Below are 23,915 nucleotides of genomic sequence, written 5' to 3' on the forward strand. Positions count from 1 at the left end.
ACATGAAGTTAACGTGTTAACTAACATAATTGTAAATTTTAGTGTAGACACGACTCAAAAATTTGTTCTAGGACACAAACATGAGTTGCTAGTCATGTTTAACCCTAGCAAAAAATGTTTGTATCCTGTCTGTACTGGAATTTACAATCATGTTAGTTAACCTGAGTTTATTAACACACTAAAACACAATGAAACATTCAAATGTAGACACGCCTTTTGGGATTTATATAGCTCCCATTGCAAGAGTACCTAAGAATTTACATGCTAAGTTTTCTCAATGGTCAATTGAACATAGTGATTCTTATGCCCCACAGGAGGGCTGTGAGGTTCAATTCACGGATGTTAATAAAGCACTCTAGGATCCTTAGATGGAAGCTATTACAGAATGTATCTTTATAATTATGATAATTGTATATGAAGCATGACAAGTGCTTACTACCTAATCATCAACATGTGGTTTATTTTTAAGCCTGATCCAAACATCTGTTTTATATTGATATTACTTGTTCCCAAACCAGCTCTAAGCAAGTGAGATGTGAAAGTCCATCAGTTCCCTTCTCTCCTACACTTGTACTGCAGAATGTCAAGGAAACTGACTTGGATTCTGCTCAATTATAACTTTAATCTCTGAGCCCTTGAATAAAGGAAACCAAGAGTTCAGTATATGAAGTTGTCCATTGCATTGCTATATTTACCACTCATTTTAACCTCTTCATCCCTTGTTTGTTGTTGTTGTTTTGTTTTTTTTAAGATCTGTGGGCTTGGGGAAAATCATTAGTAAGTCAGGATGATCTGTGGAAAGAGAAAAGGGAGGTTGTATGAGTGGGCAAGAACAGCAGCACTGGATTGGGACGTGAGATGAAAGGTAGTAGGGAGAGAGAAGGCAAGGTCAGAAGTGGGAGGAGCTTCAAAAGCAGCTCGGAAGGAACATAGGAGGTGGCCAGTTCTGTGACATTCAATGTTTGTAGTATGATGGGAGTATGGCAACCTGTTGCTTCCAATATGCTCCCTGACATGCAACTGAATTGGCATTTTGGTAAGAAAAGAGTTAATTTGACCTGCAGGTATGGTCTGATATAAAGGAATCTGCCCAGGAACACAGCAAGTGTGCAAAGCAACTATTGTTATACCTCTGAAATTTATTATCAGGGGCCTTGTGCTGGGAGATATTTTTAACATGTTGTGAGAAAAGTAAAGGAGAACTGAGTTCAGTTTCTGGTTCTGGGGCCAAGTTCACCCGGATGTAAAAGCCTAAGTCAGCACCAATAATGGATTTAACCTTTGTTCCAGCTGCTTAATGCTAGTGGTGGATTTGACCCTTATTCCCCTTGATTTCAGTGCAAGTTTGATTGAGCCTTTACTTCCTAAGACCAGCAGGAGCAGGGAGTGCCTCATATCAATCAATGACAAGCTTCTTCGACTAATGAAAGAGAATCGTTTAATGGGATTTGATGTGTATTCTGTCCAAAGCCTTCAGGGCTAAATGAACTGTGGCTGCCGAAGAGGCCAGGATTGTGTGTAATGCTAGATGGAATACAGGATAGAGGGGCGAATCCACAGAGCAGTTATTGCAAGGAGACCCTCATTTCCACATCCCCTTTATAACCAAAGCCGTTGTGTTAATGGCAGTTTAATATTTGTGCACAGATATTGTTACTGTCAGGGAAGCAGTGTGTGACAAGTTCCCGTTACCACAAGACATGGAGTTGATTTTTACTGTTATGTAGATTTGTAGCACATGGTACATACAAGAGTCTGTCATTTCCTCAAGTGGTCACTTACACAGCACATTTTCTGTGGATTTTGTTTTCCGCGTCTGATTTCTACACCATGTATTGTGGGGTAATATTTGGCCATTCAGTTTATTCAAGCAGTCTGTTCTAAAGCTAATTTAAGAGCTCCAAATAGAATTACAAATATATAAAAATAAATAGATGCATGTGCACAAAAGGACATATGCTGTTCCCCTTCATTTTCATCCATCTATTGCTTATACTTAAATTCTAAAGGGCCAAACTCTGCCCTCAGATTCATGCAAGAGTCTCCCATTGAAGTCAATGGGACCCTGCACAAGTGCACCCAAGGGCAGAATTTGCCCCATAATTGTCAGTTTACACTTTTGATTTGACAATATTCAGATTGGCATTTCAGTGATTAGTGATCAATGTCTTGTTTATCTAGACTTGGTTCTTGTGACAATATAAATTTGCATAAGTCCTCATTGTATCGTTCTGAACGAATGTGCTGGACTTGCCAATTCAAATAGTTAAACCAAATAAAATTTTACTTTGTAAAGTCAGAGGGATTATAAATGAGCCTATTTGAACAGTCCCAGCAGACTAAGAAATAGAAACTAGATAGGTCCTACTGGCTGTATTTTCAGATTGTCCTGACCGTGTTAGCTTTCTTCACTATTGAAGGAAATGTCACAATCACTTGGTTACTAAGGGTGTATCTTCACTGTAGAGTTAACTTGGGTGATTAGCACTTCGGTCTGGGCACCCGGATGGGCCTAGCCTGGGTGTGAGCAGCCACACTGCACAGCCATAGCCGAGTTACTGTGTCCTCACTGGCGCTATGCTCACCCGTGTGAGTCTCTAGGACTTCTGGGGGGCACATACATGCCATGGTTCTTTGTGCTGCAGTAACCCGAGTTGCTCTCTGATTCTTGCCTAGTGAATTGTGGGAGAACTTGTCCTTCCGCACACATGGGGGGAATTGGAGGATGATCAGCGCTTGCATGGTTTTGCTTGCGTCCTCAGTACAAAATGATCAGGTACCCAGGCCAAGTGAAAGCCTCACTGGGGCTTTAGCCTGGGGCCTGAGATCAGTCAGCTAGTCCGGGTTAAAAGCACCACCACACTTGGGTCATAGGGTCTTGTGTATGGACTGGAGGGAGGGCAGGGGTAACACTTAAGGAAGAGCCCCAGTGAACTCTGAAGTGAAGATATACCCAAAAACTAAGGCTAGTTCCATAAACTTAGCACCGCTTGAAGAAATAGGGTCAAAACTTAACTGTAAATGTAAAACAAAGAGAAAAATACTGTAACCAGCCCCACTACAGGGTACTGTAGTGAGTGCTGTGGTACAACAGTCCCCTTTGATCCCTCGTAGCATGTCCTGTGTACCATGCGCTCCAAGCACTAGGCTCTGCAAGGTCCAGCCTTTGTTAGGTTCCCATAAATACTCACACATTTCGAGTAAAAGGATTGCTTTACTAGGGACACCAGAAATAAAATGTGCAAATTCCATAGGCACAATTGCTTTAAGTTAGAATAACAATAAAGATCGAAACAACAGTTCCCAGTCCAGCCTCTAGGGGCAGCCGAACACGGGTATACAGGTAAATGTCTCATATTATCCCCTCCACACTATCATAGATTTTCACTGAGTTTAAGGCCAGAAGGGACTAGTGGATCATCTAGTCTGCCCTCCTGTAGATCACAGGTCATTACATTTCACCCAGCCTCCAGGAAATTGTGAAGTGGCTAATGTAGCCTGCTACTCATTTCAAAAGATTACAAAAGACTGGGCTTGCTCTGTAGCCCATAGTCCAACAAAACGCCTCCTAATGTCAACAGGTGTTTTGCCTGATTTAATAGCTACAGGATTAGGCTCTTCTTTCATCCCCACCTTCCCACCAAAATTCAGCAGACACTTTAAAGTAATTAGAGAGACCAGGTGGGTGAGGTAATATCTTTTATGGGACCAACTTCTGTTAGTGAGCGAGACAAACTTTCGACTTACACAGCTCAAAAGCTTGTCTCTCTCTCACCAGCAGAAGTTGGTCTCATAAAAGATATTACCTCACCCACCTGGTCTCTCTAATATCCTGGGACCGACACAGCTACAACAAAACTGCATACTTTAAAATAATGTAAAAGATCATACATATTGTTTGGAGGAATATTTTCTTTTGCTCAGCAGCTCCCTCCAAAGTTCTATTTTCACTAAGCTCACTTGAGGCTTCTCCACAGGTGTATGTCTTTTGAATGCATACGGTATCTGAAGGCCAGTAGCTTAATAAACAAGAAATTGAGATCAGATCCAATAGGGTCTAAAACGTGTGCACAAAAAGCAAAAGATCTGAAAAAAATGGAAATAGTGTGCTTGTCATCTATGTTAGCAGTCAGCACTACAAGGCTACTCTTGTAGGTTTAATGTGTCATGTATAGCATGGACACAAAAGATGATCTTTCAGAAGAAATCCATACAGCAAAGATCCATCCAGTTGTTAAAGTTTTTTACGTAACTTTTTCTTCCCCAGCCCTTTTCCTTTTAAAATCTGAACATTTATTTAAGTGTGGAGGAGATAGAGAATTATTTGTGTGTGGGTGGGAATGGTGAAAGCAGGGTTTTGTTTGCATTGGGCAGTCAGGGATTCTGAACAGAAATGACAGGTGTAGGTTCAGAGCAGTGTGATTCCATTGGGAGGGAGCAGAATGAGGGGTCACGGAGGGAAAAGTCTTAAGATTTACAGTAGTTCGGTTTTTCTTTTGTTTCACTGTCACCAGTTTGTGTTTCAGGAACCAGGATATGTGACTTAGTCACTCCCTTTGGGGACATGTAAGGATTCTTATTACTCTCCAATGTGCCTACCTGGCATTTCAGTGATCAATGTCTTGTTTATCTAGACTTGGTTCTTGTGTCAATATAAATTTGCATAAGTCCTCATTGTATCATTCTGAACTAATGTGCTGGACTTGCCAATTCAAATAGTTAAACCAAATAAAATTTTACTTTGTAAAGTCAGAGGGATTATAAATGAGCCTATTTGAACAGTCCCAGCAGACTAAGAAATAGAAACTAGATAGGTCCTACTGGCTGTATTTTCAGATTGTCCTGACCTTGTTAGCTTTCTTCACTATTGCAGGAAATGTCACAATCACTTGGTTACTAAGGGTGTGTCTTCACTGTAGAATTAACTTGGGTGATTAGCACTTCGGTCTGGGCACCCGGATGGGCCTAGCCTGGGTGTGAGCAGCCACACTGCACAGCCATAGCCGAGTTACTGTGTCCTCACTGGCGCTACGCTCACCCGTGTTAGTCTCTAGGACTTCTGGGGGGCACATACATGCCATGGTTCTTTGTGCTGCAAAAACCTGAGTTGCTCTATGATTCTTGCCTAGTGAATTGTGGGAGAACTTGTCCTTCCACACCCATGAGGGGAATTGGAGGACCATCAGCGCTTGGGTGATTTTGCTTGTGTCCTCAGTACAAAATGATCAGGTACCCAGGCCAAGTGAAAGCCTCACTGGGTCTTTAGCCTGGAGCCTGAGATGAATCAGCTAGTCCAGGTTAAAAGCACCACCACACTTCGGTCATAGGGTCTTATGTATGGACTGGAGGGAGGGCAGGGGTAACACCTAAGGAAGAGCCCCAATGAACTCTGAAGTGAAAATATACCCAAAATCTAAGACTAGTTCCTTAAGTTTAGCACCGCTTGAAGAAATAGGGTCAAAACTTTATTGTAAATGTAAAACAAAGGGAAAAATACTGTAACCAGCCCCACTACAGGGTACTGTAGTGAGTGCTGTGGTACATCAGTCCCCTTTGACACCTCGTAGCATGACCTGTGTACCACTCTCTCCAAGCACTAGGCTCTTCAAGGTCCAGCCCTTGTTGGGTTCCCATAAATACTCACACATTTCGAGTAAAAGGATTGCTTTACTATACAACCAGTTATGCTCCATGGTAGGGGGGTGGGGGATTCTATCCTGATCCCTGCAGGCAACTGGCTGAAGCCCTGAAGCGTGAGATTTTATTATAGTCATGGTTTTAATGCAGAGCCGCCAGTGTAATGAGCACATTGTGGGCAACGCAGGCAATCCTGTTCTTCCCGTGGACCACAAAGGAACGGGATGAATAGTCTAGTGCCCTGTATCCTCCTGGTGTGGCTACTGCTCTCCTCTGCCAACAATAGAGTGTGTCTGGCCCGCTCTCAGCGTACTCATCCCAACTCTCAGGCTGACTGCTATCTGGCCTTCCCTCTGCGGCCAACCCCCGGCTGCTGTCCCTGGCCTCAGGCAACTTCTGTCCCTTGATAACAGTTTTCAAGTACATAAAAGTTGTTACAATGAGGAGGGAGAAAAAATGTTCTTCTTAGGCTCTGAGGATAGGACAAGAAGCAATGGGCTTAAATTGCAGCAAGGGCAGTTTAGGTTGGACATCAGAAAAAACTTTCTAATGGTCAGGGTGGTTAAGCACTGGAATAAATTGCCTAAGGAGGTTGTGGAATCTCTGTCCATTGGAGATTTTTAAGAGCAGGTTAGAGAAACACCTGTCAGGGATGGTCTAGATAATACTTAGTCCTGCCATGAATGCAGGCAGGGCCGGCTCCAGGGTTTTGGCCGCCCCAAGCACCCCCCCCCCCAAAAAAAAAGCCGCGATCGCTATCTGCGGCGGCAATTCGGCGGGAGGTCCTTTGCGCCGAGCGGGAGTGAGGGACCGTCCGCCGAATTGCCGCTGAATACCTGGACGTGCCGCCCCTCTCCGGAGCGGCCGCCCCAAGCACCTGCTTGCCAGGCTGGTGCCTGGAGCCGGCCCTGAGTGCAGGGGCTGGACTAGATGACCTCTAGAGGTTCCTTCCAGGCCTATGATTCCAGAGCCTGGTCCCCTCTGACCTCAGCACGCTACTTCCTTTTCTTGCATACTGGGGATTATGGAGCTCTCTACTGGCTGGATGGTGAACTGGATAACCACACCCTGCCCTGCACTCTCCACCTCAGCCAGGGTGGAGGTAAAGTAGGAACCCAGTTATCAGCTAGCAGGTTCGTCACGAATATTAAAGAGAAACAAAATGTCACCTTCAGAAGCCTTCTTAATGAATGCGCCTTGCTGGTGGCTATGTAATTCTATTTCTAAGTGAGACAAATGTCTTTTAAAGTGTGGAGGGGCCAACATGGTAGCCTTACAGTGAGTGCTTAGTGCCACTACATGCTGGAGGAAGACCACAGACTCAAGACTCAATTTACCCCTGGATTAGTCTAGTTTTATGCTGGTATTTTCAGGTCCACTGTTTTTTTGGAAGGGAGGAAGCACCATGAATTGCTCCACAACAATCTTCCTGACTGATCTAGGAGCAGCACTGATGTATTCTGAAGGAAGTCCCCTCCAACCTCTTTTAGCAAAGGAAAGCTGCTCTGACATGGGAATTTGAAGGATTGGAAGGTGGAGAATTGGCCGGAATAGGGAGTGTGATGGAGTAAGGGATCTTCCCTAGAAAACCAACCATAAAAAAATTGGAATTCTTCACTTCCTTTTTTATTCTGTTGTGTAGTGTTGCTGTTGGCTGTTAAACATCTGCTGCATTCCACACTAGAGATGGCTGTATTTCTGTGATGAGTCTATAGAATCCTTCTGGATGAATCTTTTTTTAAAAATTTTTATTAGTAGATTTCACTAATTATAAAATAAAACTGAAATCTGCTGTTCAAAAGTAATAACATCAATTGCTTGAAAAAGGAAAAAATTCTCTTGAAAACTTACAAAATAAACAATTTCCCATTTCTTCATAAAGTACTTTAGGTATTATCAGCAGACTGTACTACTAATTAATATTTTCCCTCAGGTGAGAGCAGCACTGACTGTGAGTGTCATGAGGAGAGAGAGCTCCCTCAATGCCCTGATAGCACCCAGAACGCTACTGAAGTGCCACCAGAAATGTGGATGCTGCCGTTGACAAAGTTGTATTGATCTGGGTCTTTTTTTTTTTTTAAGCATTGATATTTTTCTGAATTTCTTTGCAGGCTGGAGTTAAATCATGAACTTTCTAAACTTTTCAATGAGCTATGGGATGCAGATGTTAACCGCTTTGTGCCTGGGAAAGATTATACAATTGACTTACAGGTAATTTAGCTACTAAATATCATGAGGAGTGAGGACAGGATGAATCTATATGAAATAGAGGGTGGGGGGGGGTGTCCGGGGCACTGTTTATGTGTATATATAATGGGCCCAATTCACAGGTCCATTACATCACTAGAATGACAGGAAAAGTGCTGTAGAGAGGCTGCAAACAGGCTGGCTACAGACCCCTGAGAACATTCTCAGCATAATAGGATTCCCTGGGCAGCACAGAGCCAAATAGCTGTCTCTGTTCTCAAACACCCCCCACCTCCCTCCAAGATTTTGGTTGGGGCATAGGGGTAATGACCAGAGCACTTCTGCATTCTGGCTACTTTTGGCAAGCATAACTGCCCCTTGGATCTGGTAAAGGTGTGGGCAATCCCTGCACACCCCATTGTGGCCAGGTGTGGTTCTGCAGCACCTTGCCTCAGTGCCCACTCAGGTTCTTTCAGTCAGTTACCCAGACTAGATTAGTTCAAACATATACTCCCTTTGAGGGGTCTGGTTTATTGACTCTTTCTACTCACTTCTTTAGTCACCTACGTTCACACCCACTCTGGGTCCATGTAAGAGTCCTGGTCAGTTTCCTTCCCCTGTTCAGGAGTCCCCAGACAATCCCTCTGTTCTTCTCCTTAAGACAGGACCTCCCCAGCTCTCCTCCTTGGGAGATGGAGTTGTAATTTAAGCCAGCTGTAGAAACCCAGTCAACTTCTCCCCGAGCTGGCCTTTCCCCAGTCAGTCCTTTCACCCTCAGGCTGAGAGCATGAGCAAATTAACCTTCATCTACTGCTATCTCCCCTGTTCTGAGGGAAGAGACAGAAAATAAACAGCCTTCTTCCCAGAGCTTGTCTTAGTTGGCTAGGAGAGAGGGGAGCCCTGCCTCACCCACCCTACAAGGCTCTTGGGCTCAGACCCTTAAAGAAAGAGTAGTCTGGATTTTCCCCAGGCCTTAACTGTTCCCCTGAGACCATCTCCCCACTCCCCACCCTCCAAAAAATCTAACTTTGCTGTCCGTAGGTCTTCATGCATTCTAAAAAGTCCCAGGACTTACAGGGACACATCACAGAACAGAGGTTGACTGACCACCTTACTAATCCTTACTATCCTTAAGGTGACAGTCACCCTGTTATAGAGCCATTGCAGCTGAATATAGTTTAAAGCAGCCTTAAAATTACTCAAGCCTTTGCCAAGGGTCTCCTTTTCCCTGCTACCTTGGGTATTGTGCTGAGCCCATAAATTGGACCCGATACATATAAACGTGTTGTTCTCTAAAAATGTTTCTCAATGTTGTACTAAGAGAAACCCAAGTCTTTTACCTTTATTGATGACAGTGTGGATTTCCTTGTATTGCCCTGAGAAATCTTCAAGACACAATGTATGGCAATTCTGTCACTGAGTGTGCTAGCCAGTTTGTTACCTGTTGCATCTTCCGTACAATCGTCAGTGTTATCAGATCAGTCTGTTATGGGGAAATGTGTTTTGCAATGTTTTGATAAGGGGAATTAAACATTAGGACACCAGCTAATCTCTAAGGGTAAAATCCTGTCCCAACTGAAGTCAATGGCAAAATTCCCTTTGACTTCAATAAGATCAGGATTTCACTCTAGGTCTTCAGCAGTGTTCATATTGGTTAGCGCCTATGGATTGTGGTCAGTAGATGAGGAGGAGGAAGCTTTTCTGGCCACTGGGTGATGGAGCCAGTTTGGAACTCTGTCTGGAGTGAATTCTGAAAGCCTCACTCTTCCCAGTACTATTCTCCTGACGAGCCCCACCTCTTCCAACCTGCTAACTATCTATCCTTCTCTGAGGCAGTGCATGCTGGTTGTTCAGGCTGTGGCTGGAAAATGCAAACTGCCTTCAATTCTGGAATAAAATTAACCAGGCTGGTAGGTAAGGTGAGAATGAGGCTCTCTGCCCACAGAGCAGGAATACCTCTTACATTGCTTGGCAAGGAAGGATGATCCTGTGGTTAAGTTAGTAGACTAGACTACAGGGGATCTGGGTTCAATTCCTGGCTCTACCACAGACTTTTATTTGACTTTGAGCAAGTCACTTCATCTGCCCTGTGCCTCAGTTCCCCATCTGTCAAAGGGGGATAATATTTCATTACCTCACCGGGGTGTTGTGAAGACAAAATCCATTAATCATAGAATCACAGGAATATAGAGCTGGAAGGGACCTCAAGAGGACGTCTAGTCCACTCCCTCCCCCCCACCCCGCCACGCCAATGCTGAGGCTGGGCCAAGTAAACCTAGACCATCCCTGACTGGTGTTCATCTAATCTGTTCTTTAAAACCTCCAGTGATGTGGATTCCGCAACCTCCTTTGTAATCTGTTCCAGTGCTTTACTATCCTTATAATTAGAAAGTCTTTCCTAATAGCTAACATAAATTTCCCTTGCTTCAAACTAAGCTAATTACTTCTTGTCCTCAGTGGACATGGAGAACAATTGATCACTATCCTCTTTATAACAGCCCTTAACATATTTGAAGACTATGATGTCCCCCCTCACCCTTCTCTTTTCTAAACTAAACATGCCTATTTCTTACAATGTTTCCTCATAGGTCAGGTATCCTAAACCTTTTATCATTTTTGTTGCTCTCCTCTGGACTGTCTCCAGTTTGTCCACATCTTTCTTCAGGTGTGGCGCCCAGAACTGGACACTACTCCAATGGAGGCCTCACCAGTGCCAAGTAGACATGGACCAATTACCTCCCGTGTCTTACATACAACATTCCCATTAATACATGCCAGATTGACTTTTGCCTTTGTCACAACTGCATCTCAGTCTTGACTCATTCAATTTGTGATCCACTATAAACCCCAAATCTTTCTCTTCAATACTGCTGCCTATATAGTTATTCCCCATTTTGTATTTGTGCATTAGATTTTTCCATCCTAAGTGTAGTACTTGGTGCATATCTTTATTGAATCGCATGCTTTTGATTTCAGACCATTTCTCCGGTTTGTCAAAATCATTTTGAATTCTAATCCTGTCCTCCAAAGTACTTGCAAATCCTGCCAGCTTGGTGTCATTCACAAATTTTATAAGCATACTCTCCATTCCATCATCCAAGTCATTGATAAAAATATTGAATAGCACCAGACCTAAGACAGACCCCTCTGGGATCCTACTTGATGTGTTTTCCCTGTTTTACATCAAATCATTGATGACTACTCTTTGAGTATGGCCTTTCAAGCAGCTGTGCTCCCACCATATAGTAATTTCATTTAGATCATATTTACCTAATTTGCGCATGAAAATGTCATGTTGGACTGTGTCAAAAGTCTTACTAAAGTCCAAATATACCACATCTACTGTTTCCCTGCTGCGCACTAAGCTGATAATGCTTGTGAGGGACTTGGGGTACGTCGACACGGCAACAAAAAACCTGCAGCACCAAGTCTCAGAGCCTGGGGAAACTGACTCAGGCTCACAGGGCTCGAGCTGTGGGGCTAAAAATTACAGTGTAGACGTTCGGGCTCAGGCCGGAGCCTGGGCTCTGAGACCCAGTCTGCTCATGGGGTTTCAGAGTCAATAGTTAAACACTTTTTTTCTGAGAGATATTCAGCCAGGGGTAATTTACTGATATTTAGCTGAAACTAAGCATTTAGAGAAGGGGCTGCTTGATCTGGTAACACTGTTTCTTGTTCAAAATCCATGTATAGATTAAATGTACTAGTCGTCGAATGTTATTGCATCAAAATGTTCTGCTTTTCTAACAGGATCCTTTAGGGACGTTTTACAGTTCAGATGTGTAAATGGGATCAGAACTCAGCAGCATAAAACATATTCCACTAAACCGAGGCATTTAAATATAGAATCTCTTGTTGATGCCACATTTGTGGGAATTATGCTGAATACTGTTGCTGTTATAAATTATATACATTGGGCTCAATTTTGCCCTCAGTCAACCCCACTCACTTTGAAGGGGTTGCACAGTCAGGGCACAATGTAGCTCACTTTGCTTTTTTTTCTTTTCTTCCTATGGAGTTAACAAGATTTGTCAGATTTCCTCTTATGTAATGCCTGCCTGCTCTAACAAAGACCATGTGGGGAAGTGCCAGTTCAGTTGTTAATGCTTTTGAGGTTTTTTTCAATGCCAGGTAAATCAAATGTTATGAGAATGATGAAAGGAACATATTTTATGATGCCTGAAATTAGCTAAATGCATAATGTAGCAATGGGGGGCCAATGAAATCTAGCAGTAACACGTTGCTTATGAATGCAGTATGTTTTTAGCTTGGTAAATGTCTTCATTTAACACATCTAAGGCCAAATTCTGCTTTCTGTAGCACACTGAAATAAGTAGAGATATTCTGCATTTATGCCAACGTAATTAAAATCAGAATTCAAAAATGCTGAGCACCCAACAGCTTCCATTGGCTTCAAAATTAGACCCCCTAAATCCATACTTGGGCACTAGTCTCATTTTCAAAAGCTTCAGTGAGAGCTGTTTGGAGCTCAGCACTGTTGAAAATCAGGTAGGTAGCCATATAGGGATTTTAAGCTCCTACTTTTGAAAGGCTGGCCAGAAGGTTTATTCTGTAACAAATCTGTTTCTTTATCAGATATTCATTTGAGTTTCATTGTATTGCCATAGATTTGGGTTAATCCCTGGAAAATGTTGCAGAATTCTATGACTATTAAATAGCTATCCGCTAAAGGAGCAGATCTAAAGGGAATTTGGTCTCATGGTTAGAGCAAGAGATAGGAAGCCAAGTAAAAATGTTGAACAGCATGGATGCCATAGATCCTTGAGGAATTCTGCATTCCATATTCCTCGGTGATAGCAGACAATCCTGTTTAGAGGTCAGTTTCTCTCACACCAGCAACTTCCCTTAGTCACTGAGGCCCTGCTCTCACTGAAGTCAGTGACAAAATTCCATTGATTTTAATACTGTAGGATCAGGCCCCAAAGCAACCACCCGTAGCGAGCACCAGGAGGTGAAATCAATGAACCAGTACAGCAAATCAGTCAAGCCAGTTGATTTCAGTAGGACTATTCATAGAGCCCTGCAAATCTATGGATATCTGCTTTATATCTCCGGATATCCATATCCATGGACCATGTTTGCGGATCGCAGATGGATGCAGATCCAAACTTTATATCTAGAGCCCTGCAAATCTGCGGATATCCACAGACCATGTTTGCAGATCTCAGATTGGATGCGGATACAAATTTTGTATCCGCACAGGGCTTTATTCTCATGCTTAAATTTATGAAAGTGATTAAATGCTTTGCTGGATTGAGGCCATCGTACTTATTATTGTCTGTAATTTTTATTATAATACTTAGTTTTACTAAAGAAATCCACTGTGCTAGGTCTCAAAAGACAACTAGCTATTGAATTAATATTCAAGTGAGAAGTAAACTAACACAATAATTCTTAGTATGCTAGAAAATATGCCATAGTATATTCTGTAAAAGTAATGAAATCTTAATAGTATCAAACCTCACTACAGTGAGTCTGAGCTTATATTTTTTATCATAAAGTGGAAAGAGATGGCTGTGTGTGTATAAGTTATGAGGGCACGGACTGGCAAAGCACAAATTAGTGCAGTTCTGCTGTCTAGCAGAATTCTACTGTGTACAGAGAGAAGAAACAGTTAACACAATGGCTGGTGAAACCACAACCTCGTCAGAGCATTTTATAATGCATGGCAGGCAGGAAAACAGATAACTCTCACAGCATCCATTCAGAATGACAGTTCTGTTCTTCAGCTAGCTGATCTGTACTTGGAGTAAGAGCAGCGACTTCCAGCAACTGAAATAAAAAGAAAGGCAAGTTGGCAAGTATCAAATAAAAAATATTAGAGGGGTATTTTTTAAATGAAGCTTAAGTCCCAAAAGTTTTGTGCAAATTGTTTTCTATTTTCTTCTAAAGATATTGATTTATCTGATTTCTGTTTTCCATTAATACTAAAATTATTATTGGAGTGTTACACACCAAGCGCTAAGTCTAGACTCCTCCCTTTGCAGGGGAACTGGTGCAGTTCTGCTTTGTGATGGAGCAGGGAACTAAATGTGGGAGGCCCTGCAGGGGATGTGCACCCCTATTCAGTGTGGAATGCAGCAGCACATGGGGGTGCACTATATGGGTGGGCTGGGGCAGCTGGAAGTGGGGCTAGAGGATCAGTTGCTATTAGGGTGACCAGACAGCAAATGTGAAAAACTGGGACAGGGGGTGGGGGGTAATAGGAGCCTATATAAGAAAAAGACCCCAAAATCAGGACTGTCCCTATAAAATCGGGACATCTGGTCACCCTAGTTGCTATGTTCTTCCTCCTTTCCTTTGCACCAGGGGTTTGGGTATGTACCATACCAGCTCCGCAGTGCATCTACCCAGTGCTTGGCCTGGATGCTACGCTCAGGATTTGAATCCAAGAGAAGAATTTCCACTCAGAAAACTTAAATCTCTTGTTGAAACAGGGCTGATGTTCAAAAACACAAAGGGCAGTTAAGTGCCCAACTCCCATTTAAAGTCAATGTGGGTTGGGCGCCTGGCTGTCCTTTATACCTTTGAGAATCTTCCCCTCTGGGCCTGATTCCACAATTCTAATGCAGGCACTAATTTCCCTGAAGACAATGGGAGTTTTGTTGGTGCCAGGAGTGCAGCATCAGACCCACATTGCGCCACTTGATTGCTTATTATTTATACAACACAGAGGTGTCCTTAGTTATTCATTAGAGCTATTCTCCAATGAGCCATCACTGTTAGCCCCGAGAAAGAGGCAATAGGACCCTTTCAAACTCTTACAATGACAAAAAAATAATATTTTTCTCTTCTTGATGCTATGATTTATTGTATAACGATCTCGATTGTTTTGTAGTATAATAAACAGTTTTAATAGCAGTTAACTTCCTGCTGTGCTTTGATTACTACTAGGAGAGGGATTATCCCCTTTAAATACATTTTGCATCCTTCATTGTTTTGTTTGGATGCTTCTCATAGGAAAAAGCAGGCTTTGTACAGCAGGGTAGCGGGGTTGCAAGGGACAGTGCATCTGAGCCTCTGTTTCGCTACGTAAATGAAGAGCGTCTGAAGAGCATAAAAACTTTTGCAGGTGAGATCTTCCTGGGGTTTGTTCCTCAGTAATTGTGCATCCTTTCTTCTCATTGTCGTTTTGGTAACATTGGAAATGGAATGATGAATCTGCATTTTTTTAAAAAGTAGACTTAAAATGTAGCATTATGTATAGCTTGAATGGTCAGACTATTTGGAGATGAAGATCATCATGCAGTATGTCATTTGAAAGGGAATTTCCCCTAGATTTTCAATAAGATCTTGGAGTTTACCTGTGGCCTCTATTTCAGAAAGTACACTGATCTCCAGAGGAAATATGTGGGTAAACAATATACACGTTTTTGGTAAGATTGGCTAGAATTATACGTATTTACAAGAATAAACTCAATCAGCAGAACCCAGCAACTTTTAAAATCTAACTTGTTCACACTTAATACTTTCGTTGCTCAGATGGTTGGCTACTGGTATTAAAATAGAGTACCAACTACCAACATTACCTTTATTTCAAACAAAAGTCTCTAAGCAGTATTCTGATATCTATTACACCTGTGAGGCAATGCCAATAAAAGCAATGGAGGCAATCTCTCTGTATTTACACAGCCGTGTAACTCAGAACAGAATTTGGCTTTATGCCTATTAAATGGCAGTTCCAGAAACTGCCATTTCAATTTATTACTTATTCCTTGGTGCCTCTAGAAACATTAACTAATTAATTGGGTCATAACATTATTTCTCATTTTGCAGCCATTCAGGTTCACACTGACTCCTTTTCTGCATGGAAGATGTTTTCTGGTATTACTACTTCTACTGTGGAACAAGGACTTATTATTCACACAGATCTTTTTTTTTGGTCAGGATTAGCACCGTCTCCAGGGTTGGGCTTACCTGGGGATGGACAAACTTTATATCGTTGAACAGCAATGCCTACTGGGCCTAAAACCCTTGATCAGAGCAAAGATGCAATGATATAGCAATTAGTGGAGCTTCACCAGAACACTGTTATTTATATATCTGCTATACTAGATAGAATACCAGAATTGATCATGTTTTTGTGATTATGTTGCCATCTAGAGGCCAAACTACAAAGGTGATTTTGTCTACACACTGTTGAGCATCTATACCAGGTGCCATGCTGAATGGAATCTTTCTTTGCAGCTTTTGTTTCCCTATTGGACAACTATGAAACGTCAACTGGTGTAGCAGAAGTTGTGACCCCACAAGAAATGGCTGAAAACAATCGTTTTCTTGATGCTATCTTAGAAACAGAAGTAATGAAAGTGAGTAGAGCAGCTCTTCGTGATTTATCACTTGCCACAGTTAGCTGTAAATTAAACTAATTATATTTCCTTGTTTTCAATCCTCCAGCTTACTCATCAATATTTAGTTAGAAAAAATTGGTCAAAACCCAGTCTGAACGATTTCAAGTCTCAGCTCTATGGCATCTGGTTTCAGCTATACACCAGGGAAACAGGAAAGGGGTATGTATGGTCAATATGGATCCGAGTAATAACCATATTTAATAGGATGTAAGAAATAAGTCTGTATGTCACACAGACATAACCACAGAAAATGGAGAAAATTATCTATTAATTGGTTATGTATTAATTGGGTGAAAGTAATTTTTAATGTCCCACTGTTTCTGTAATAGACTGTCCTGGCTTGTCAAAGACTATTTATTTTATTTTTTGAAGACTGAATGATTATTAGGTACACAATCCTTTTTATGAAAACAGATGCATTTGAGGGACAAAAAGCAATTTAAAGATAAATGTCAATTTATAATGGAAAAGACAAATATTCTGGTCCATTGGTTTGTGTTTTTTTGTTTTGTTTTTTACTGGTAGTTATTCCTTTAACATCAAATAGCAACTTAGATTTCACAACCAGATCTTTGTTTTTATTTCCACAAAAAAGAAAAAGAAAACATTCAAAACAGGCAATGTTCATGGATAACTCTCAGCAAGTGCCAATTTTGTTCATTTTCTGGCCTTCTGCATCCAGCAAATTAATTTTTGTAGCTAATTATTTTTATGCTGATTTTATTGTAGGCCTGATTCCTGTGGATTCGAACACGTGTTTGTCGGAGAAACAAAACATGGAAAAGAGATTCTGGGTTTGCATAACTGGGTACAATTTTACCTTCAGGAAAAGCATAAACAAATTGACTACAAAGGCTATATTGCCAGGAGGAAAAATAGCAGGGTAAGAGAGATTTAGGGTTGTCTGTTTGTATGTGTACAGTTTATAGATAAGGTGAGTAAATCTACTCACAATGTCTCTGTTAATGAGTCCAGGGCATCATGGTGTTGGGGGAGACAGATTATTTTTGCTGTGGATTTTGTCTGCTATTAAAGCTCAATGCCCACCTAATTTTTAATTCCCCACTGAGACCCTAAAATTCTCTCTGGCCACCTTTCCCCCCAATACCTCTTGTGGACAGAGGGGATTAATAATCCTCTAGTGGCTAGTGTCTCCATTGACCTTACCATGCTGGACTCAAGAAAGAAGGCCTGATATTGAAAGATGCAGAGTGTATTCAACCACAAAAATCCCTTGGAAATTCCCCTGCCTTTCAGGTGACATTGGACAGAACCCCGTATGTTTGCTGCCTTTCTGCTAAGCCCCAATGCACTAAGTTTCAAAGGGCCCGATTCTGGGAGCTGATGAGCTCTATTAGGATAATGGGTTCAGACAAGTATGTCCAGAAAAACAGCATAATTCTATCGATTGCATGATGTATCAAGGTTAAAGAATGGGACTGGGGCTTTTTATTACTCTCTTGATCTGAGATCTTGGGACTTCGGGTCTGATCCAATACCAATTGAAGTCATTGGAAGATTCCCATTGACTTCAATAGGCTTTGGATCAGGCACTTAAACATTCTGTACTGTAGTTTCCCCATCTGTAACACAATGCCAATAATACCTAACTCAGTGCTGTTGTGAGGCTTAATTAAAGGAACACCGACAACTTAATCTGCTGAGTTTCAAAAATTGTGAATTAAAAATAGTTTTAGCCTTGGAGAACCCCTGCCAATTGTTTTGGTTTAACAATCGTTTTCCTGTTTTCAAAAATGAATTCTCTGCACTATGGCTGTGTGAAGTGCGTATACAGACAGGGGACGCTGACCTGACTGAACAGAAGAAACAGCGAAAATGACTTATTCAAACTGCTAACTAATGCACAAAGGGAACGTACAGAAAATATAGAGAATATTCTCTCAAAAATAATCTTAGGTGTTACTTGCAACAATAGTAGGTTAACATAATCAAGCAGGTATCAACTTGAAGTTAACAGTGCCCCTTAAGTGCAGGCAATGTACTCAGAGCTGTGAGTGAGAGGTGCTATAGAACAGTGGTTCTCAACCAGGGGTACTCGTGTCCCTGGGAGTACACAGAGGTCTTCCAGTGGGTATATCAACTCATCTAGATATTTGCCTCGTTTTACAACAGGTGACATAAAAAGCACTAGCGAAGTCAGTACAAGCTATAAATTTCATACAGACAATGACTTGTTTATACTGCTCTATATACTATACACTGAAATACAAGTACAATATTTATATTCCAATTGATTTTATAATTATGTGGTAAAAATGAGAAAGTCAGCAATTTTTCTGTAATGTGCTGTGATACTTTCTTGTTTTAAGTACAGTAGTTTAAGTGAGTTGTAACTTGGGGGTATACAAGACAAATCAGACTCCTGAAAGGGGTACAGTAGTCTGGAAAGTTTGAGAGCCACTGCTATAGAAGTTCTGTACTGTACAGTAACTCCTTGCTTAACGTTGTAGTTATGTTCCTGAAAAATGCGACTTTAAGCAAAACAATGTTAAGCGAATCCAATTTCCCCATAAGAATTAATGTAAATGGGGGGGGGGGAGAGGGGTGTTAGGTTCCAGGGAAATTTTTTTCACCAGACCAAAAAAAACCACACACACACACAGCTATGATGATTGTGAAGCTTGGTTGAGGTGGTGAAGTTAGAGGGTGGAATATTTCCCAGGGAATGCCTTACTGCTAAATGATGAACTAGCACTCGGCTGAGCTCTCAAGGGTTAACACATTGTAGAGTGTGAGAGGCTACATTAACAACAAGGCAGCAGGAATGGAGGGGAGGGAAGACAGCATAGCAGACAGAGACAGACACGCACCTTGTGTGTGGGAGAGAGAGAAATGCACACTGTCCCTTTACGTAAACTGACCCACTCTTAAATGCATTGTCTTTTTAAGTGGATTAGGAAGTTGAGACAGCAGCTGCTGCCCCAAGCTCTCTGTCTCTCTCCATCTGTGTCCCCACCCTGCTCTATATGGAGAATGGGTAAGCGGGGTGCAGGAGCAGGGGGACATCCTGATATTAGCCCCCTCTTTTCCCCCCACACCGCAAGCAGGAGGCTTGGGGAGCAGCTCCAAGGCAGAGGGCAGGAGCAGCACATGGCAGTGGGGGGAGGGACAGCTGAACTGCCCAGCAATTGCTAGCCTGCTGGGCAGCTGCTGCACAGGGAACTTAGGGGAGCGGGGAGCTGATAGGGGGGCTGCTGGTTCACCCTAGTTACAAGCCCCCACCAGCTAGCTCCAACGGGCTGCTCTTCCTGCAAGCAGTGGACAAAGCAGGTGGCTGCCAAACGACGTTAGAAGGGAGCATTGTACAACTTTAAACGAGCATGTTCCCTAATTGATCAGCAATGTAACAATGTAACAACAAAACAATGTTAACTAGGACCACTAAGTGAGGAGTTACTGTACATAGTTTTATTTTGTTTTCACAATGGTGCAGTTTTCATTTGTGCCTATAGATGTCACCTTTCAACCATAAAGGAGGCCATAATTTTAGACACTGATGCAAGGGATACTGATAGAGATGTCACTTGACTGTGCCAGTAAGGGCTATGCAGTAAGGGCTTTTAGGCACCATCTACAGGGCCGGCTCTAGGTTTTTTGCCACCCCAAGCAAAAAAAATTTTGGCTGCCCCTCCCCAGCCCTGAGCTCCCCACCCACCCACCAGTACCGCCCCCCACAACACCCCCTGCCGTCCCAGCACTGGGCTCTCTTCCCCCCCCCACACACCGCCTGCCGCAACATGGGATCCGCTACCAGCACACGGTGGCCGAGCCCTGGCCCAGCCGCGACTCTGTCCCCATGCGGGTGGAGCTGCTGGGCAGCGTGGAGCGGGAGTACTTCCAGGTGGCGGGGTGGCTGCGGGGCAGCGCGGAGAACACGGCCCCCTCCCTGGGCTTCGTGGCGCTGCTGGTGGCCGAGGTGGATCAGTTCATGCTCACCACCCTCACCCCCAACGTGCTGGCGGCCGAGGACCTGGAGAGCCCCCCGGACCTGCTGCTCTTCAGCCTCACTGTGCCCTGGCCCAGCCCCAACGGGCGGGAAGGCGAGGATCTCCGGCTGTGGGGCTACTTGCTCAGCACCGACAAGCCCAGCCGGCCACTCACCCCCTCATGCACTCCGGGAGCCCCTCTCGCCGCCTCCGCAGCCCGGGCTCGGCTCCAGGGGACCCCACTTCCCTCCCTCCCCGGCTCCTCACACACTCTGGGCAGGGCCGCCCAGAGGATTCAGGGGGCCTGGGGCAAAGCAATTTCGGGGGCCCCTTCCATAAAAAAAAGTTGCAATACTATAGTAACATGTATTTGGAAACATAAAAAATAAACTAGTGAAATACATTCAAAAATTAATTTGTAATAATTTGAAAATACACTAAATACATTATTTAAAAACATTAAATGCTTTAATGGTATGTATACATTTGCAATTACATAATGGGCTGTTGCTGGGTGATGGTGATGGTTGGTGCCAATGGGCTATCGCTGCCTGGGGTGGTGCTGCTGTTGCCCAGGGCTGGGGGGGAGCTGGGCTCTGGGTTGGGGGGTGCCTGGCTCACAGGGGCTGGGCTCAGGACTGTGGGAAGATGGGGTCGGGGGGTGTCTGGCTCAGAGGGGCTGGGCTCGAAGCTGGGGGTCAGGGCTGTGGGGGGGGATGCTGTCAGGGGGTCCGGCTCAGAGGGGCTGGGCTAGGAGCTGGGCATCTGGGCTGTGGGGGGATGGGGTCGGGGGGTGTCCGGCTCAGAGGGGGTGGGCTCAGAGCTGGGGGTCTGGGCTGTGGGGGGGGATGCTGTCAGGGGGTCCGGCTCAGAGGGGCTGGGCTAGGAGCTGGGCATCTGGGCTGTGGGGGGATGGGGTCGGGGGGTGTCCGGCTCAGAGGAGCTGGGGGTCAGGGCTGTGCCCAGCTCAGAGGGGCTGGGCGCGGAGCTGGAGATCAGGGCTGTGAGGGGGATGGGGTCGGGGGGGTGCCCAGCTCAGAGGGGCTGGGCTCGGAGCTGGGGGGTCAGGGCTGTGGGGGGATGGGGTCAGGGAGGTGTCCGGCTCAGAGGGGGTGGGCTCAGAGCTGGGGGTCTGGGCTGTGGGGGGATGGGGTCGGGGGGGTGCCCAGCTCAGAGGGGCTGGGCTCAGAGCTGGGGTCAGGGCTGTGGGGGATGGGGTCAGGGGGATGCCCGGCCTCGGCCCCTTACCATGCCGCTTACCCCCTCTCCCGGACAGCGCTGCAGCGGCGTGGTGTCTCCAACGGGGCCTGAGTTCCTGCCGCTCGGCCGCAGCTCGCAGCCCCGCCCCCTTATCAGCTGAGACGCCGGGGGATGGGGGGAGAGGGGGGAGCCTCTGACATACTCGTGGGGGCCCCTGCAGATTGCCCCACTTGCCCCCCCCCGGGCGGCCCCGACTCTGGGAGCCCCTCTCGCCGCCGCCGCAGCCCGAGCTCGGCTCCAGGGGACCCCACTTCCCTCCCTCCCCGGCTCCTCACACACTCGGAGAGCCCTTCTCGCCGCTGCCGCAGCCCGAGCTCGGCTCCAGGGGACCCCGCTTCCCTCCCTCCCCAGTTCCTCACACACTCTGGGAGCCCTTCTCGCCGCCGCCGCAGCCCGAGCAGCAGCAGCGAGAGGAGCTCCCGGAGTGTGTGAGGAGCCAGGGAGGGAGGGAAGCGGGGCCCGGGATGCAGGGAGGGAGGAGGGGTCCTGCTGCCGCTCCGAGTCTCCCCAGGGCAGCACGGCGTTTCCCCAAGTGGGCTGTGCAGGGCGCCGCCAGGCTGAGCAGGGGGCGCGGATGCCGGTTTGCGCGCTGACAGGGCGAGTGGCTGGGCCAGGGCCGGCTCCTGGCAATGCCGCCCCAAGCAAAAAAATTAAAAATTAAAATTAAAAAAGGGGGAGCGGAGTGCCGCCCCTTAGAAAGTGCCGCTCCAAGCACATGCTTGGAGGGCTGGTGCTTAGAGCCGGCCCTCCCCATCTAATGGGATTTGGAATCCATCTCACACTGAATTTCAGTGGGAGTTGGGTGACTCACTTCTTAGACTCCTTTGAAAACCCCAGCTATAGTTGAATCAAAATGGAAGTCTACTAAAATATAGGATATTTCTGAGCATGCCACCAGCACCATCCTTTACTTACTGCTCACACTCCTCAGCCACTTGGATACTTATAGTGATGAATGCTATAGAAAAACTTAAGGAAATTTAAATTGGCATAAATATTTAGTGCCGTTTACTTCAGTAGTACAGGATTGCCTTAAGATACCGTTCTAAGTGTTAGGAAAGACAAACCTGCTGCCTAAGTTCTTGACCCATAAACAACAGGAGCTTCTAAGATTCTAAAGAAGATTTAATGTGAGATCCAGGGCTGTGTAACCCCCTATAATAGCTCTGCTTTACCTCCCACATTTTACATATACAGAATTGATACAAGCACTATAGCTGCTCAGGAGTAGAGTCTCCCTGGGGCAGTGTGGCGGTGACTCACCGGCGCGGCGCCACCTGCTGGTCGTCCAGGGAATTAGCTTGCCAGCCTCCAGAGCGCCCTCTGCAGGCCAGTGTCTTGCCTTGCCGCTGGCCCCAGTGTCCCTTTTCTCAGGGTTCTGCCCCCTGTAGTCTCGCTGGGTCTTCCCTCCCCAGGGAACCCCCAACCCCACCTCGCCTCAGTCTTGGGCTACTGCCAGTCACCATCTAGCCCCCGCTCACTGGGGTGGACTGCAGTATAATTGCCACTCATCATTGGCAAGAAGGGTTTGGACCTGCTGCCTCTGCCTACCCTTGGGCTGCCCCTCTACAACCCCAGTACCTTCTTGGCCTTTAACAAGGCCTGCAGCCTGGGGGTTTTCCAGGCCGGAGCTCCCCAGCTCCTCTGGCCTTTTCCCAGCCCTGCTCCAGTCTAGGTACCCTGCTCAGCTCCCAGCAGCCAGACCCATCCCTCTCAACATCTAGAGAGAGACTGTCTCTGCTTCTGGCCCACTGCCCTCTTATAAGGGCCAGCTGGGCCCTGATTAAGCTGGCTGCAGCTGTGGCTGCTTTCTCAATCAGCCCAGCCTTTCCCCTGCCACAGCCCTCTCCCAGGGCTTTTTTAAGCCCTTCAGGGCAGGAGCGGGGTAACCACCCCGCTACACTCCCACATTTGTATTTGCAGAATAAACCTGAATGTGAAAATATATCTGTCTGGTCATATTGAGTATTCAGGGATTCTCATGTCTTTTATTTTTGGTTACAGCCTGATGAAGATGATCAAGTTCTGAGCCTACAGTTCAGCTGGAAAGGTCTAGTAAAACCTGTGGGAAGCACCTTTATTGGTGTCAGCCCTGAGTTTGAATTTGCCCTCTATACAATCATTTTTCTACAGTCTCAGGAAAAGGTCACTCGTGAGATGGTGCAGATAGAGGAGTATGAACTACAGATAGTTGTGTATCGCCATGGTAAATACATTGGAACAGCGTATCCTGTCCTCCTTAGCAGCAACAATGAAGATTTGTATTGAAAAGGACCAAGCTAACCTGATTTTCTTTTTGAGTTTAACTGTAGTTTTGTATAATTTTAAATGTCATGTTTGGAATAATTTCCTTTTGTTCTGTATTAAGATGCTTAACCTAAGATGTGCCTTTTAAAGAAACATTCAGTGCCTGTCCAGGCTTTGAAATCCTTTTTATCACCGTAACCAAGGATGAAAGAAATTGTACTAAAGTGCCTTCATAAATCTGTACTTTAACTTCCTGACCAGACAA

General features: G+C 44.9%; 1 protein-coding gene across 1 annotated transcript; it reads left to right on the top strand.

The window, feature by feature from the left end:
- The first annotated feature begins 6,567 nt into the window (after positions 1-6,567).
- Positions 6,568-23,671, top strand: LOC135883343 (poly(U)-specific endoribonuclease-like). The gene is made up of 7 exons (XM_065410437.1): positions 6,568-6,848; positions 7,749-7,848; positions 14,806-14,917; positions 16,033-16,154; positions 16,243-16,355; positions 16,926-17,079; positions 23,408-23,671. Exons 1-7 carry the CDS (start codon positions 6,568-6,570, stop codon positions 23,669-23,671), a joined length of 1,146 nt encoding a protein of 381 aa, XP_065266509.1.
- The last annotated feature ends 244 nt before the right edge of the window (positions 23,672-23,915 follow it).

This window comes from Emys orbicularis, chromosome 1 (genome assembly GCF_028017835.1).
Source record: "Emys orbicularis isolate rEmyOrb1 chromosome 1, rEmyOrb1.hap1, whole genome shotgun sequence".
In the NCBI taxonomy this organism is placed as follows: Eukaryota; Metazoa; Chordata; order Testudines; family Emydidae; genus Emys; species Emys orbicularis.